Raw genomic sequence first — 18,432 nt, 5'->3', positions numbered from 1 at the left:
TCTGTTGATGAGAAGAGTTGTCTGGCTACATCCTCTGGATTTACCACTGGATGTCAAAGCTGGGATCTTGAACACTCCCCTGTATAAAGAGATGTTATTTGATCCTTTCTCTGCTGAGGATTATAAAAGGTATGATAAAAGAGGAAAGTTATTTCACGGGGTTGCGCACCTTTTTAATCCTATTAGCAAAATATGATGCAAACTTGTTTGGGTACCTCTTTCAGGAGTCCAAATAGGTTTTCTCAGCAAGGCAAGCACTTCCAAAAGAGGACACTCACTGTGTGGTACAAGTTGGGGTTTTTCCAGCTCCACTGTGGCAATTTCACTACTTAGTGAGACGCCAAATGTGCACAAACCCCTTCTGTCCCCTGGGAGAGGTGAGTAGGAATGTCTCTTCACTCCCCTCTAGTGCTGCTTACAGAACCCTGTTTGCCTGGGTCATAGTCAGTACACCACCTTATTTATAAACTAGTGCTTTCCCTGTGAGTTGAAAAGACAAAATTTTAGTTCAGTTGGACTGAACCCATTTCTTATTCTTATAGGTAGCATATCTTTTCAAAGCAACAAAGCATGCTTCAATATCACTATTCTTACTCCGTGATCTTTGGGGTGGGCAGTACACTGGCTATTCCTGAAGAGCTAGAGTGTATTGCTCTATTTTTGCGTATGGCTGTAAGATAGCATCTATGCAAAATGTACCAGTTCACTTGCAGAAAGTAAAAGAAAAAAGCTCTCTCTCTTTTCGGGGGGGGGGGGGGGGGGGGCTAATGAATTCAAGGTGTTTCTGCACTTGCAAGCCGTGATGCAGAAATAGAAAAAAATGTGTAATTTGGTACAATATTGACCAAGTGATGCCTGTTAAAAATCACCATTGCAGCTGATGTAATACACCGGACACAGTTTCTGCAGTTTATTTACAGTGAAAAGATCAACACAGACTTCATTTTAATCTTAAAAGGAAGCAAGCAACTTTTGCTTAACTTATGACTGATTGCTTACAATACAGTTCTGTCTTTGCTATGCCACTTTTACAATTTCAGTAAAGCACAGGGGTATGGGACGGTTTGACCCCACTTAAATGGCAAAGCAAGAAAAAAATAAGCCACAGATATTTTGACATAAAGAAGAAAAAATGTTATATACTGCTCATGCATCCACATAGTTGCTGAGAAAATGTCAAAGATTACCTCCAAAAAAAAAAAAAAAGTCATGAGGATATATGACTTTTTAAAACGTTTGCATTTGAAATGCATATTATTAACGTTAATTTAAAATAATAATGTTTGCAATGTTAAATAATATTGATTTTAAAGTTAAGTTAAAAACTTATTAATTAAATTATATTTGCAAATTAAATAAAATGTTAAATTAACATTTACATAGGAAAAAGTTAAATATATTAAATTTCAGTGAAACAAAAATCATGATTGATATGTCGAGCAATAAAATGCATTTATAAAACTTTAAAAACTTTTTTTTATATAATTGGGGTCAAACTGTCCACTAGCTACTCCCATAGACAATAAATGTAAATTTAAACAAGAAAGTGTATACAATTGCATTGGGGTCGAACTGTCCAGGGTCAAATGGTTCTGCTTCCAAGCACAGCATCCCGTACTTGTTCATAGGCTTAGTACTGCAACTGTGATAAAGCTGCCTTTTAATCCCAGAGCACATCCAGTTAGGCTTGTAGTTGTGTCTTTCGGCTTTTTCCCTGCTAAGGGGTCGCCACAGTGGAACTCCGGTCCGCTAATGATTGGCAGTAGATTTTTATGTACCGAGTTGCCAGCTCTGACGCACAACCTTCGACGAAGGTACGCCCATTCACGCATATCTCCACACAGAAGACGCTCTAGCTGAGAATCGAACGTGACAACGCTACCGCAGCACCACCACCGCAGTCCAGTTAGGCTTGTAGTACTTTGGGAAATAAAAATTCACAGTTTGGCTCCAGGTACTCTTTTATGTAGATCCATCGGGCATCCATTGATTTGTCTGCTATTTTTCCATAGCCTTCTCTAGAAAGGATTCATCAAGAGTTTCCCCTCAAGGCTTCAGAATTGTTCACTATGAAAAGTAAAAGTCTCTGATGTTGTGGGCTTCTAACCTTTCTTTTATTCCTTCATAGGTGATTCACATAACACTATGCTGTTTCAGTTTTTACTGTAACACCATCTAGACCACAGTCAATGTTTTACAACAAGATTTATTCTACATACAGTAGTTTCTGAGTAAAACAGCCACTGTGCATTAAGTATAAATTTGGTATCTTCCTATACCCTCGAATTAGGAGAGTCGTCGGAATTAGAGTTTTGATTCCAAAGCTTGAGTAAGACTTGAAACTGAATTTGTCTTAAAACAGTTGCACTTACCTTTAACAAAATATATAGGTTTATACTGCTGTCAGAAACCACTGAACATCATAATCTCTTGTTATAACAAGGCAAAATAGCTACTCATTTCAGCAAGAGACCATTCATGCTTTCCAATTTTAATAAACCTAGATCACTGTCCTTCACTTGCTTTTAAACTACATTTCTCTTCTACTGGGTATCCTCCAAGATTGCAGAAGTACGAAACAGTAACATTAGAAAGGTTTCATTCATGTAGTCAGTAGGTTAGAGATAGCATAAGAATTGTTATGGCCACCTGAAATTATTTGCTTTAACCACAGTAGATATGAAACATTATGGGTATTTACAACAAAATCGGTGTCGCATCTTCCAGGTTATTATAAATTAACTGTTATCAAAACAGTGGTTAATAGTGTTTTGTACAGGACAGTTAACATAAACACTGAAAAATGTTTGCCGAAATTGCTTTCAGTGAACAAACCTTATACACCTCCTCAACTTTATATACATACCAGCTCCAGGGTTGCACAACCGCAGAGAAAAAGGCAAACTCCACTGTCCTTAAATATAGTCGAACTTTGATCATTTTATGTTCACTGAAACTACCTTTTGGCAACCTGACATGCTCCTCATCATTTTCTGGGTCTTTAATTAAACTTAGTGAAGTACTCCAGCTTACACTTTTGCAATTTTGTATTGTAGTATTTATGTTTTAAAATTCTTGCAGTTTAATTTGTGGTCCTTTTTTTTCACATTAACTGATTACGTGCCATAGAAGTGTAGGAATAGTTTACCTGTTTTTGTAAGTTGCACATTGTTTCAAATTATTTAAAATACTAACTGTTCTCATTATTTGTGCCTTTTGCCTGAGTTATTACTGAAAAAGGGTCCTTGGACTAGCCTTGTTACCCAGTTAACAAATGACTAAATAAGTAACTGAAATAAGTTGCAGAGCAGAGTAAAATTATTTTACTGTTCTCTGGCCAGTGGAGATTTCTTCATGTTACTACATGTGTAGTGTCGCACTAGTATTCCTGCTGATATGTTTGTGTGCTTTTTAATAATGCTTTTGTTCCATTTGGTAGGACGTTGATTCTTTGTCAAGTACTTCAGGATATGGAAGAAGATTTGGCATTGTATTTCACAGGAGAAATGAACGACTCTTTTCCAAGTAATGCAGAGGAAATGAACAAGTCTTCCGTGGGTAATGCAGACAGAATGAATGAGTCTCTACCAGGTAGCACAGATGGAAAAAATTACTTTTCAGTAGGTTTGTCCGAAGTAATGAAGGGAGAATCTTCTTGTGACCCAGGGCCAACTCAGCAGCCTGTTGCAGGAAATAAAACTTCTAGAAAAAGGAAATTAAACATAGAGCGTGCAAAAAACAGGTCCAGGTCCCCCCTTAAAATGAAACATAAACGAAAGAAAAAACGGAAAATAGCTAAGAAAGCTGTACCTGAATATTTTGTCCAGAACACAGACCGCGATATGTTACTGGTAATTTCCAACTTGCAGGATAGTGAATCTGAAAGGACCTCCAAACTGTTTGCCAAAAGGAAGAAATCAGCCAGAAAAAGAAAAGGAAAAACTTCAATTCAGAAGTCAAGAACTGTGATAAAAACCAACAGAAAAGCTAAAAAGGTGAAAGATACACAACCCAGAGACGATGCTTTAGGACCCTTGGAAGGGCAGGTCGCCACTGTACCTCAGGGCTCACCAGTTCACCAGTCAGAGATCGGCCCAAACTGCTGGGGAACAGATATTCCTGTTGAAATTTTAGTACGAATCTTCCACTTTGTAACTGTGTCAGAAGGAGCTGTACCATTTCTTTGCAGGTAATTTTCAAATGCAGTAGTTAATTTTTTGTGCATTTTTAAAAGAACCTTAGAAGTGAATCCTTCCCCCGTATGTGGCTTATTATCATAATCACCAAAGATGGTTGTGGTTGAGCTTTTTAAGTTATGCATAACAGCTCTGATGAGAAGCACCCCTCTGCTTTACTTTTTATTTATTTTATTTAACATTTGTTTACCGGGAAAGTCTGACTTGGAACGAAGCCCATTTTCAGCGGAGGCCCGGGAAGAAACTCTCCAGATGTACGTCTTTGTAGCGTGGGAGGAAACTGGAATACCCGGAGCGCAGGGAGGACTTGCAGACTCTGCACAGAAGGCACCGCAGCTGAGAATCTAACAGGGGAACCTCTTTCTGTGAGGCAACACTATCGCTGCACCACTGCGCTGTCCGTACTTTAAAAATATTTCTTTGTTTTTTTTTTTCTCCTCCTTTGCAGTCCTCAAGACAAGCCTACTGCTTAGGCTAAAAAAGCAGTATAACCATTCATCTTTCAAATTGCTTACAGCTGTTTCCTGACCACCTGTGTATAACCTCTCATCTTCCAAGTTGTTCATTGCTATTTCCTGATCACCTGTGCTTACCTAGTAACCTAAATTGAGCTGCCACTGGCAGAGTCTATATATTGCATTAAAGAAGTTCTTTACCTGCATTTTCATATTTCTTCTGGCTGTGTTATGGGGTTCCTGACTCACCAGAGCAGCAGTCAGATCCAGTAGAGATAGGGCAGAGGACTGTGCTATAACTAGTTTGGGGATTCTTTTTTTAAGATTCTTTTTTTCTTCTGAGGGTGGTAGTAAACCATGATTTCAAGTATCCAAAGACAGCCGTCTCCATTTGGGGTGTGTGTGTGTGTGTGTGTGTGTGTGTGTGTGTGTGTGGTGTTGACATTGTGCACCAATTCTAAGCACTTACCACTCTTCCAGGAGTTAAGTCCAAAACGTACCTTCATCTGCTGGTAAGGCATTCCGCTTATTTGATGCCATTTTTGTGAAGAAAAATGTTTTTCATTTCCTATGAACCTGTGGTCTTCCTTTTGTAAAATCCTTTGTAATCCATTATACTAAGGCATCTTTTTCAAAAAAAATGTAATTTTTCTGCATAGGGCTTGTTCTTTTGTTATGTACTTCCTGCCACTTCTCCAAGGATTCCCTAACATAGGTCATAAAACTCCTATTCATTTTGGGGTTTCTGCTGAAGTTGCAAAAAGCATCTGTCATCCCTTTTTACTCTGTAGTTTCTAGGATATATTCTAGATTCATCTATGGGAAGAGCTTTTCCATTGGACATGTCATAACAGAACAAGGAGCTCTTCCTTGACTTTTCCAGCCAATTTCAGGCTTCTGCCAGGGAATTTCTGAAGATTCTATGTTTCGTGGCTTCTGTGATTCCCGTGATACCCTTTGTCAGACTTAACCGGAGGAGAATTCAGTGGTACCTCAGATCTGTCTTAACTCCTCATCAATACCTCTTATCTTTTTCAGATTTTATTTTTAGGATTTGTCAAGAGGGTGGTACATTGGTGGGTGGATTAGTTAACCCCCAATCCATGTATGCCTTTCCCCCTTCAGTCAGTCACAGTATATGTTTCAGGCTTTGTTTAGAGAGCTGTTTCAAAATGGGCAAAAGTGCAATGCCTGTGGAACTCCAGTGACAAACAAAAGTACAATAATCAATGCATTAAAAGTCTTAAAATCATTGATTTTTCCCAGGACCTCTGCAAAGTATCACAGACAATACCACTGTCATGTGGTCCATAAATTGGGTACCAAATCGTATCCCCTTTGCATGCTTGCTGCGATTACCTGGGAGGTAGCAAGTCAGCTCAGTTTGATCCTTCAAGCTTCATACATTGTGTCAGAGGAAACCTTTGTAGCAGACTCATCAGGACCAGGAATTGACCCTCACAGTTGGAAACTACACCTAGGGGGTCTTTCAGGAATTGATTTAACTGTGGAGAATACCTCATATAGATCGTGTTTCTTCCTTTCAGAACAGACAAAGAAATTCTACTCCAGGATTCATTTCAAGCATTCCTTGGCAGACATTTTGAAATTGGCCAAGGGTAATTACCACAAGCTTCCTCATAGACTGGATTTATCTACACAAAACAAGAGTCATTTGATAACACCCCAGCCTGAATACTCTTCAGTTGAATGCCTGGATAATAGTTTTAATTCTTTTTAGGCATCTTTTTTCTGTGGATGTGCTTGTGCCAGCCAAAAAAAAAGTACTAGTAGAAAGCTATATATATTTTTTTATATTTTCTACTTGGTGCCATTCTAAGATCTGAACCCTTGTCTCTAGTTCTTGATAATTTATGTGAGTTATTGTCCTCTCTTTTTTTATTATTCTTCCTCTAACAAGATTTATCTTTTGGCCATTTCTGCATGTCTGCCCTTGGATCACCCTTTCTGCATGTAGTTAAGTTGACCATTTTTTTGAAAGGGGTCTTGCATAGCTCCCCATCTAGAAAATGAGAGACACTTTTTTTTTTTGGAATCTTAAATTTGTGCTTGAGAAACTTGACGCTTCAAATCAGCCCGATGAGCAGGTTCAGATGGAAATTCTTAACATGGAAAACTGTTGCCTATAGCTTTAACTTCTAGAAGGGTATCTGAACTACAAGCATTTATAGTAGGCCAATCCTGCCTCATTTTTCATAAGCTTATGTTTTTTTTTTTTTTTTTTTTTTTTTTTTTTTTTTGAGAACCAAGCCTCCCTTTGACGCCTTAAGTAGTTTTAGAGTTTACTTTAATCCAGACCATTAATTTATCTCTACTTTTTCTAGAACCTAACAACAAGGGGAAAAATTTTTTTAAAAAGTACGGTTGTCCCCTGGCAGCTCATTTAGTGCTTGGACAGAACTAAACCTTTTAGGAAATCTGATCAGCTGTTTGTTTCCAATGAAAGTAAGATCATTGCAGCCATTGTCATAATGGACAGTTTTGAGAGAGCTGTCGCTTGCTATTTCTTTTTGCTAAGATTACCATGATAAGCCACTTCCAGGTAGGTTTAGGGCCCATTCTACCATGTCACTGGTTTCATGTGTGTTTTTTTTTTTTTTTTTTTTTTTTTTTTTTTTTTTAGGAGGGGAGTGGACTCGAAGTATTCTAGAGGCAGCAACTTGGTCCTGTGTAATACTTTCTCAAAGCATTACAAACTGGATTCCTTTTTCAGGTCCAGAGCCGTTTTTGCTAAGACCATTCTCCAGGGGCTCTTTGATTCTTTCCTCCTCCTCCCTATAAATTTATATTCTACCAAAACAACTTAGTTTACTGCAGCAGTGATGTAAATGTTGAATATAGTACAGTTATGTAAGTAAACTTACCATAACTGTCAGTTTTCTAATAGATCACTGTTGCAGTCCCCTCCTTCCAATTCTGTTTTTTTTTTTTTTTTATTTACAGGGTGTGGATGCATATAACCTTGTGATGTTGCTCGTTGTTTGGTTTTTCCTAGCTTTTTTCCTTTCAGGGATTTAGCCTCCCTTCTTGGGGCAAGTAATCTCTGAAGCTTTTTGGTGCTCAAATTGCCTTTTATATGGCTTTGCTTGAATCGGGGGCAGTTCAGGTGCTTGGAAGGTTGCCCTAAAGCTTTGAAAGCTGGCCAGAAGTCGTATCCTAGGCAAGGATAATAACCCACATAGATAACTATTTTATTAGCCTAAGCTGTTAGAACATCTACTGTCATGGTAAGTTTAATTACTTCACTAAACTTTTCTATTTATTTCATTTTAACGAATTTCATTATTTTTGTATACTTTCTTTCTTCATAGTTTTAGACTTTATGTTGTATACCTTTTACGTCTTTGAGCATTTCTGTTCTGACCTCCACTGAAAATGGACTTTGTAAATCAGTCAGACGTTCTCAGTAAACAAAAACAAGCTAATAAATACAACTTTGCTAATTTCCTACTTACTGTTGTACATTACATTTTGACTTTTCTCTTTCCATAAAATAAAATAAAGCTGTCATTAATATTTTGTTTATCTCATCTTTTTCTTTTCTCATAAAATGTATAAAAAGATTAGGGGAATTTCCATGATTTCTAACCAAATTCCCCCTTGGAATTATGAATATTACCTTACACCTTTCCAAAAAATAGGCTATGTCTTGTGAGACTATCCTAGTTAACAAAATGTACAATAAATAACAAGTAATGCAACAGTAGTTTCTTTTTAAGTTCTGAGATACTGTTTTGATAACTGTAGTACAGATTGTTTGTTTCATGTGCTACAAGTGTAGTTAAGAGACATGCATCTGATGTTGTCTGCTCAATCTGGCTTCAACTAGTGGGACTTTGGATCGACTTAGCTCTGACACTGGACAGTTTGATATTGGCCTGCTTGGCTCTGCTTCCTTGCCCATAACCCCCCCTGTTCCTCCATTAACTCTCCATATCTAGTTTGCTGCCATTCATGTCTGTAGCTTGGTCTTTGGCTTTGTTTTACTCTTGTATTTGAAGAGTTAGCGCAGTATTTATGATAAGAATTTTTTCTTCCCTTACCCCTGTAAGTCATTCATATTGTTCTGGTAGTGTTGGTTAGGTAGTGTCTGTTGCCCCTCTGCCCTCCCCTATCTTTTTACCTGTTGGTCATTATTTTTTTTGTAGTGTTTCTTAGTGTTATTGTGCTGTAGTTTTTGGTAGGCTGTTTTTTTTTTTTTTTTTTTTTTTTTAGATGGATAAGCATTTTAAAGAGTGTGTGTCCTGCAGGCACAAGTTGCCTCCCAGGATGCTTACCTAAAATGTGTATACTGTTTGGGTCCAGGGCACCTGAATTCAGGATGCTGCATTAGTGAGAGTTTTGGCACTTCAGGTATCTGTGATTATAGGGCCAAGCTTGTTTTGAAATGGTTTCTACCTTCTGGCTTCCTTCTTCTAGAATGTCTTCTCCCCGGATCCTAAGACTGGGTCCAAGAAGTCCCAGCCATGATACTCTAAGCAGGCTAAAAGGGAGTGTAAGCAGTTTGCTTCATCCTCCACAACTAGAACTGCTCCCTTGGGGTCACTGGATCTGAAGGTTTCCCTGACATTTTGCTTCTCCGGCAGCCCTTGTGCTGACATCAGCTCTGATGTCCCAGTGCTGATCATCTTCGATGCCCAAACCAAGCAAGACCGTTTCTCTGAGTCCAAGCATTCTGAGCTCTTTCCTGGTCACAGGGGCATTTTCAAGTAGGGTGGCTTCTCCCTTTTCTCCTAGCATTCCTCCTCTTCGATTGCCAGAATTTTCATTGTCCCTGCAGCAGTTCAAGGCCTCTCCTGCTTGGATCCTGCTTGCGGGATCCTCTTTCCATAGACCTTTCAAGCTATTTTTGCTGGTTTCTTCCATTTGGTCAGCAAGGTCCACATCAAAAGTAGCGATCTGGAGCATCTGATGAGGTGGTTCTTGCAGGCACAGATGCAATTAGGCCTTATCCCCTCATGTCCGGGCTTGGCACCAGGACGCAGGGCTCCATCTTTCTGGCATCCTCCTTTGGCCCCTTTGGATCCAAGCTACAGGGTGGAAACACAGCCAACCCTGAAGACCTTGGATTCAATGGCTTGTCCATTGTCGACTCCATCCTGTTCTTTTGTAACCTCAACCCTGACTTGTTCGGGGTTGTCCGTGCCTCAGAGTCTTTGCTTCGAAGCTGGAGTTTCTGTATAAGGGTCACTTCCTCTCAGGGCTTCAGCTTTGAACAGCTCGGCTCTGATCTCAATGTCTGGTTTAGGTGCAGCTCCCTTATGTTCAAGGTTGTCTTTGGTACTCTCAGGTTCCAGGACCCTTGGATCCAAGAGGCCTGCCTCCACCTCAGCTTTCGATATTGTAGAGAGGATTTTCTCCTCTACAGAGAAGGGTCAGAGTCTGTGAGTGTGGTTGTCAGTTTGCGACTTTTGTTCCTATTAGGAAGGTAAAACTTCTGTATTTGAAGGTGTACATTGTTTTGTGTGTTACTATTATTAGGGGGGTATTGGAGTGTGCTTTTTTGTTTGAGGGCTTTCAGTAAAACAAAAAGTTTTATAAGATGTGTCATAGGCTCAAGTGTATATGACAAGAAACAACTGTATAAAAGTTCAACTTGCCAAAAAGTGTATGCATGTAACACAAGTTGGAACAAGACATTTAACAAAAAAGGTGCTGTACATAAAAGGTGTGAATAATAACTTTTTAATACAATGATGCTTTCTTTAATATCTTTAAATGTAAATGGCCTCGCAGATAAATACAAACAAGAAATAGTAGTAAACTATATTAAAAATGTAGAGTGCAAATAGATGTGTTACAGGAGACTTGCTTAAAAAGGACTGAACATGTGAATTTGATAAAGTAAGGTTTTCAGGATGGTTACTCAGCGGAGTACCTAGGACAAAGGAAAAGAGGAGTACTTATATTAATTGCAAGAGGAGCTCCAATGGTGACAGAAGAAGATAAAAAAGATGATGGCAGATCTGTAGTGCTAAGGGGCTGCTGGCAAGGTATTGGCATGTATTTACACTCCACCTAAAGCTGCTATAATGGAGCTTAAGAAAATTCTGGGAGAACCAAAACCAAAAAAGTGATGCAATAGTGCTCAGATAGAAAACTTGAAAACCAAAGAAAAAGCACTAATGTTGTGAGTCCTCAGATAAAATTTATTGCAGATAAGGTTTAGCGCTTTTGTCAGTACCAGTTGACTTCATCAGAAAATTCTAGGAGAAATAATCAGCTTTCAGCAAGGAATATTACTTATAGGTAGGGACTGGAATTTGATTTGTAGTAGTGTCTGGGGGGGGGGGGGGCAAGAAAGCAAAATATAACAAAGGAGGGTAAATCTTTGAAGAAATGGCATGGAAAAAGTGAATTCAGTAATAGGAGTTCGGAATGAATTTACATATTATTCCCCAAGATATAAAAACTGGGCTAAACTAGATAGAATTTAAATTTCACATATGCAATTAATTGAAGATCTTCTACCCACCCAATAACTGTTTTGGATTATGCGCCAATAATAGCTAAAATAAAAGCACAGGGTAATGAAATAAAAATTAGACATTAGTGCTTTCCCAACTATCTGTTGAAAAGAGATGAATTTAAGAAATGGGTAGTGGAGATTATTCAGGAGCTGTTAGAGAGGATAGAAATTTCTTCTGAAAATATAGCTAGGGAGTGGGATAAAATTAAGGTGGAGTTTTTTGAGTGGAAATTAAAGAAAGGGAGCTATGGTTATGAAGTAACAAGAATTGCTTAGAAGGACTGGCAGATGTTAAAAGTATTGCAGAATAGGGGAAATCTCATTAAACAAGAAGAGGATCAACAGAAGAATGATAGGCAGAAAATAAGGGATTACCTCTAATATGCACTAGCTTAGCAAGATTGCTGTTAAGCAACGGTTTGTTGATAACACTAGAGCACAAACACTTTTAGCACAAGGATTCAGGCAACAGAAAGCAGAAAGGGCTGTTGCCAGCCTTGAGGAGCCTATAACAAAGAAGGTAACGAGATCCTGTAGAGGTATTAGAAATATTTTGAAACTTCTATGGGAGTTTCTATAAAGCAGAGAAATATGAAAATCAAGAAAAGATGCAAATGGAAATGTTTATGGAATAATTAAATATGCCAAGGCTTGGGTTAGCTGAAGCTCAATTGCTAACAGGATAGGAGGAGATTAGATAAAAATTGTGATGTATAACCAATCTACAGGAAAGTCCCCAGGAATAGATGGGTATTCCTGTGGAAGTTTGGAAGCTAGGAGTAAAAAACTGATAAAGATCTGGAAGGTTTTGCTTAATGGTATCTTAGGAGGAGAAATACCACCATCCTGGAAAAAAAGCAGTGGCAGCTGTAATATCTAAAGAGGGTAAAGATCCATCCGATCCAGCTTCATACATGCCCATTTCAGTACTAAACCATGATTATAAAATGTTAATGTCTATAATGGCTAAAAGAATGGCAAAAGTAATGCCAAAACTGATAGATATGGATCAGTGTGGTTTTGTGGAGTGAAGGCAAACATTAACAGAACATTGATGATCCAGAGGAAAGCAGAATGTAAGAAAATACCACTGTTGCTGGTGGATCTTGATGCAGAAAAAGTATTTGACAGAGTAAGCTGGGACTATATGAGCAGGGTATTAGAAGCATTTGCATTTACTGAAAAAAATGTATAAGGTTGATTAGGAGAATATATGAGGGATCAGAGGTGAAAATTAAAGTGGATGGGGTCCTCTCTTATAATTTCTGCTTGGAACAGAGGAACCAGACAGGGTGTCTTCTTTCCCCTTTATTATTTGCATTATGTTTTGAAACATTGGCAAAGAAAATAAGGGATCTAGAAATTCAAGGAAATAACTGGTATGGTAGTCAAGAAAAGCTGGCTTTGTTTGCATGTGATATTATTTTTTACCCAACAAAACCAGAAAAAGACATTACAGTGTTGTGGAACATTTTGAGACAATTTCAGATTTTTTCAGGATACAGAATTAATGAAGCTAAAACAAAGGCAATGGCGGTAAATGTATGCACACACATGAACTGGTTCAGGAATACCCATATTTATGGGGACGTGATAAAATTAAATATTTAGGAGTATGGGTTAAATATGATTCTAGTGAGGAAGCTATAGATATGCAGGAAGAGACTAAACAAAAAATAATAAAGAAAATGGAAGCTTTGTTATATGGATATGGATAGTAAAATACAAGTAGTCAAAATGTTTTTAGTCCCTTTGGTCTTATATACAGGTCAGGCATATTTTTATCCACCAGAAGAGAAGTTGTGGGTAGTAGTTAATAAAGAGCTGATGGACTTTATCTGGGAGGGGAAGACAGCAAGATTTAAGTGGGATAAAATGATTCTTCCTATTAGAACGTGTATTTGAAGGGGTATTTCAGAGCTACACAGTTAAGACTCCTGTACATGGCACAAGTCGAAAACTATAATTCAAAGTGGAAAGAGATGATGATGAAACACGAAGTAATCTCGAGAAACAAAGAGACTGGGATTTTGGATGCAGGCCTTTAAGAAGAATAACAATCTTGCAGAATGTTATATCCATAAAGTAGCAAAAAGTATTCTAAGATCTAAACCAACACGGTAATTGAGAAAGGAGATTTTGCTGACAGGGATGATTGCAATTAGGGATACAGACAATAGGCAAGAGGGGGCCATAACTTATTGGAGAAAATTATCAAAGGAACCAAGGTATTGGGAGCAAATAACTAGAGAGGAAAGATGATAGAATGAGAAGACACCAAAAATTTGTTTGGACTGCAGGTTAGAGATTGCCTTCCCTATTAGGGATTGATATCAGAGTATAGGCAAAGAGAAAGAAATAGGGGGGGCTCCTAAACGAAAGACCAGCACTGGTAGAGTTTTTAATAGAATCTAGAACAGAAGCTGCTATTAAAAAAGGAATAATTAGTACAGCATATAAAATATTGCATGATAGCAGTAAGAATCAATCAGGAGGTTAGAAAGGAGGGGAAAGAGAGATTGGATAAGCAATTCACAAAGAAACAATGGGATAATATATGGATGTCTCCCAAATATGTAACAAAGTCTAGAAGATATAGGATTTTTGCCTGGAAATGTTTACTTTGGGTATAAAAATATCTATGTAGACTCCAGAGAATTTTTTCTTCCGGCAGACAGTACGTGTTAGAGGTATGAAGGAGAAGAAAGAAGTTATTGGAACATATTTTCTGGGAGTGCAGTGCATTGGCGGACTTTAAGGATTCCCTGAGGGATGCACTGTCAGATGCTGGGTGGGCACATTGGTCTTACGAGGGAGATGATTTTTCTGAGCTATGATACAGAATCAGAATTGCCTAGACATGGTAAGGCCTTGCTGTGTCTAATAATGTTGGCTGCCAAAAAGCAATTACTAGAAAATGGAAATCAAAATCTAAACCAACCATACCGGAAGTAGTGAATATAGTAACAGAGATAAAATAACTGGAATTGAGATCTTTAGAAAAGGGCAGGAGCAAAGTACATAGGAAACAAAATGGGAATTGTGGGAACAAATACAAGGGAGGAATGAGGTCTAAAGGGTGGCAGGACTATAATGAGCTATATAATGTTTGAGTGAGAAAGACTGGGTAGATTATAAGTGATGCATGATGTTTGTAATTTTTAAATTTCTCTAAATCTTCTGGGTTTCTAATATGATGACTGGAATGAACCCCATTCCTAAGTCAAAGTACTTTTAAAGTTCATGAAATTAGTATTGTTTCAATCTTTGATGTTGGCCATTAGTGCTGTTCGCAGCACCTGCAACGTGCCCATTAGTGACTACTCCTGCAATTCGTATGGTGTTACATGAATTGGTAACATATCTAAATACGATTGTAAATTCTTTTTTTATAAGACCAGTTGCTCCTTGTACTATTGGAACTGTCTGTGTATCTTTCTTCCGTATGGCTCTCATTTCTGCCTGCAGATCAAGGTATTTTATGACTTTGCGTCTCTCTGTACACAAGACACTGTAGTCACTAGGTGTGGCGATTCAAATGATCAATGCTACTTTTGTCTTCTTTTCTTGGACCGCTATATCCAGTTTTCTAGCATCTATCTTTTGAACTGTTGGTATTGGGTGATCCCGTGTGATATAAACTTCATCATTTTCTATGATTCTTTGTGGCTCATGGTTCCAGTGTTTTTTCAGCCACTTTGATACCATAATGTTTGCACAATCTCAAGTGTAACAGTCTCGCCACATTATGCCTTTTAGTATACAGTCCCTCTGCCATTAGTACGTCGCAACCAGCAACAAGGTGTGTGACTGTTTCCAATTTGGTTTTACAAAACCTACATATGTCTGTTTCTCCCACATATTCAATGGACTTTGTAAACCAGTCTGTACATAGCACACTATCTTGGGCTGCCAATATTAAACTGCCATTTCTTGATGTGAATTTGCCTTTCCTTAACCATTCCTGTGTTCGTTCTGGATCAGCATGAGCCTCTTCGGGAAGTTTTCTATACTTGCAACTATATTTGTTTTTTTTCCCACATTTCTTGCCTTCTCATCTTGTCCTTCACTTTATATTCTTTCTTTTGTTTTTTAGCACATTCAGTTGCTGCCTGGTTTTTATCTACTTCTGGTTTGATTTCCATTCCTGGTTGACGTTGATATGCTTCTGCTAAATTAAGCAGAGACATTACCTTAGATTTGTTCTCCTCATGTTTCAAAGCTTTCACTACATTTTGATCTTGTGAGGTCAATATGTGTTGAGTCCCGCTATTGCAGATCTATACATGTAATCAATTTCAAGGAGGCCCATCCCTCCTTCGGAATGGGGAATATATAATCTTGGTATACACTGATTTTTATAAATCATTTGGTAAGCATGAAGCATCCTTCTTGTTTTAATATCCAATCTATCCAAGACTTTTAGGGGCCAGTCAGTCACTCCAAAACTATAATTTAGGACAGGAAGAGCAAATTGATTTATGGCTTGGATCTTGTTCCTAGATGTCAGTGCTGTTTTCAGGATTAATTTAAGTCTTCTAAAGTACTCCTAACTAAGCTTTATTCGCATTTGTTCATGTTTTATTGCTGATCCTTCATCAGTTCCTAAGTATTTATATACTCCCTCTTGCTCATGTTCTTTTATATCACATTCTTGTCCCAAACTGATGTTTTCCTGGTGCTGCAGTTTTACTTTTTAAAGGTTGCTTTTACACATTTATCAAAACCAAATGACATTCCAATATAATCTGAAAAAATGTTGACAACCCGCAGCTGTGCTTTCAGTTCCTCATCTGATGAGCTATACAGTTTTAAATCATCGACAAAGAGAAGATGAGAAGTCATTAGACTTTGTTGTTTTCTAGGAGCAAAACTGTAGCCATGGCCTAAGCTGTTAAGTCAACAGTTTAATTGATTAATGTTAATGTGAAGGCAGAATAGCAACAGTGACAGAGTCACCTTCTAATATCCCCCTTTGAATTTTTATCCCTGGGATGATAATCTGTCCTTTATCATGGCTTAATTGCAAAGTGGTCTGCCACTGTTTCATGGTTACTGTAGTGTAGTCAATCATTGTAGAGTGTATCTTATACATTTTTAAGCACTCTTTTGTCCATGAATGTGGGATACTATCAAATGCTTTTTTGTAGTCAATCCATACCATACTTAGATTCTTTCCCTTCTTACAGGGGTGCACATATAAATAGTTCTTACTCATGGCTAAGTCCTCGTGCAAAGAAGTTTGCAACTGGGAGTGCGTCAGTATGGTTTGTGATATAAAATGCTTCCAAATAGGTTTGTGTTGGTATGGTTTGTTTTCATTTACATAAATGTATGATTGCCTATGTAGTAAGTGATGGGTTAATAAAGATGTTTCTTGTTTAAAAAAAAAAAAAAAAAAAAAAAAAAAAGGGTCAAGAATTGAATAATCTGTTGCTTAGCTTAGATGATGTATAGCAATATATGTGAAGTACAATATTTATTATATTAATATAGTTTGATTACTTTTATATGAATGTAAATTTGCATATGCCACAAGTGATAATTCAATAAAGGCGTTTGAAGAAAAAAAAACAGCGAGAAGGATCAGATTTCTCCAGGCAGCCTCCCCCCCCCCCTCCCAGTTTTCATCATTTCCTTTGGCCAGTCGTTATTCTGCTCTGGGGCAGCTAACATCAGCCAGCCTCCAGTCTGTCCCTGTGGTGGGTCTTCCTGTATCTTTTCCCCTTCTCTCTGACTTCATCAGAATGGGATGTTTTTGGGAAGAGAAAGTTCAAGAGGAAGTTCTTGGAAATGTATCGCCAGGATACTGACCTCAAGGAGGGAGAGGGTTCCCGCCGAGGATACTGACCTCAAGGAAGGGAGAGGGTTCCGCTAGGTCCCTCTGCGATTACACTTCTTTTGACAATTTATTGGATCTACTTTGCCAGTGCGGAGGCTGGACCACAGAACTCCAGAAGAGTCATTATTTCGGGAGGCCTTTGGTATAGGCCCATCCAGCACTTTGGGTAGTTTCCCCTCTGGATGCCTTTATAGCCCTGGTATTCTGGAGGGTGTAGAAGGAGCTCAACACAGTGGGAGCCCATTCCTAGAAAGCCAGAATAAAGTTCTTGCATCCCTCCAAAACAGGCCTTATTGGAGTAAGGGTCTGGCCGTTGATGCCATTGTAGTGGTGGCAGCCAGCAAAAAGGAGATTTCTGAGGTGATCGCCTCGATTCTCCTCCCTGAACAGGGAGTCTGAGGCACTGATTCGATAGGGAAAGCATTCCTATGAATCGTCCATCTTTGTATTGAGAGCACATAACTACTTATTTCACTTGACAAGGCTTGAAACTGGACTTAGTGTGAAGTTTTAAGTACTCTCAAGACACAGCAGTCTCCGTGTACTCTGAAAACACTGGAGACTCAAGTTGTCCACCTTGCCTTCCTTTGCCAATATTTCATTGAGATTCATTTTGAATGTGGCCAGTGGAGTATCCTAAGTGGCAGGCTCCAGCATAGCAACACAGTGCCACGCATGGATGTGATTGTGTAACTTTGTGGACCGTTTCAAAGAATCCTTCATCATTGCCCACTTTGAGTCCTCCTTGTTTGGGCCCAAGGTTAAGGACACCTTGATGTGAAGTGAACAAGACGTGAAGAACTCTGTCTGCCATCAGATTATGCTTTACTACCACCAGCGGACCTTTTCTAATCAAAAAGGGAGTGCATGTCTTTTTTTCAGGAAGTCACAGTTCTCTTTTCAGGACACTCCTCTGGAGGGTTCCTCCCAAGGTCAGAGGGGTCATAATAGCTGCCTCCCACTGGGCAGAGGTAGTGTTCAGAATCATGACTTCCATGGGGCTGTTTCTGGTGGGCCATTTCAGCTCTCTTTAAGGGTTGCCCTGCTGCTCTTCTCTGGAGACAGTTGGGGGTTGTCTGGCCCTCCACCAAAAAGTTTGGGAGCCCATCAACTCGGACACGTGGGTGTTGAGAGTTGTATCCAGAGGTTATTACATTCCTTTTTGTAAGTCCCAAACTTTCACCCAAAATGTCTCCCAAATGTTCACCCCATCAGAGGCTCTACAAAGTGGCAGAGATTCAAAAGCTGCTCATAAATAGTCATTCAGGAGGTCCCACCAGATTAGATAGGATCTAGGGTCTATTCCGTGTTCTTTTTAGATCCAAAGAAGACAAATCACCTCAGACCAATTTTGGATTTGAGCAAGCTGAACCAATTTGTCAAAAAGACCAAGTTCCAGATGATCATGGTGCAATCTGTCTTGCATCTTCTGAGGGATGATGATTTCAT

The 18,432-nt window shown here is 38.7% G+C and overlaps 1 protein-coding gene across 5 annotated transcripts in view; it reads left to right on the top strand.

Moving 5' to 3' along the window:
- FBXL6 (F-box and leucine rich repeat protein 6) overlaps nucleotides 1-18,432 on the top strand; it is a 1,251,928-nt gene that overhangs the window by 61,972 nt on the left and 1,171,524 nt on the right. For all 5 annotated transcript variants that reach the window (XM_044069116.1, XM_044069120.1, XM_044069115.1 and 2 more), the window contains exon 2: nucleotides 3,440-4,189. In XM_044069116.1, coding sequence (XP_043925051.1) covers nucleotides 3,440-4,189 — 750 coding nt within the window. The remainder of the gene's footprint in view (nucleotides 1-3,439; nucleotides 4,190-18,432) is intronic.

The sequence above is a fragment of the Protopterus annectens genome, chromosome 4.part0 (assembly GCF_019279795.1).
Source record: "Protopterus annectens isolate FY-2018-M chromosome 4.part0, PAN1.0, whole genome shotgun sequence".
NCBI classification, from domain to species: domain Eukaryota; kingdom Metazoa; phylum Chordata; order Ceratodontiformes; family Protopteridae; genus Protopterus; species Protopterus annectens.
This window is presented reverse-complemented; position numbering and strand designations above follow the sequence as displayed.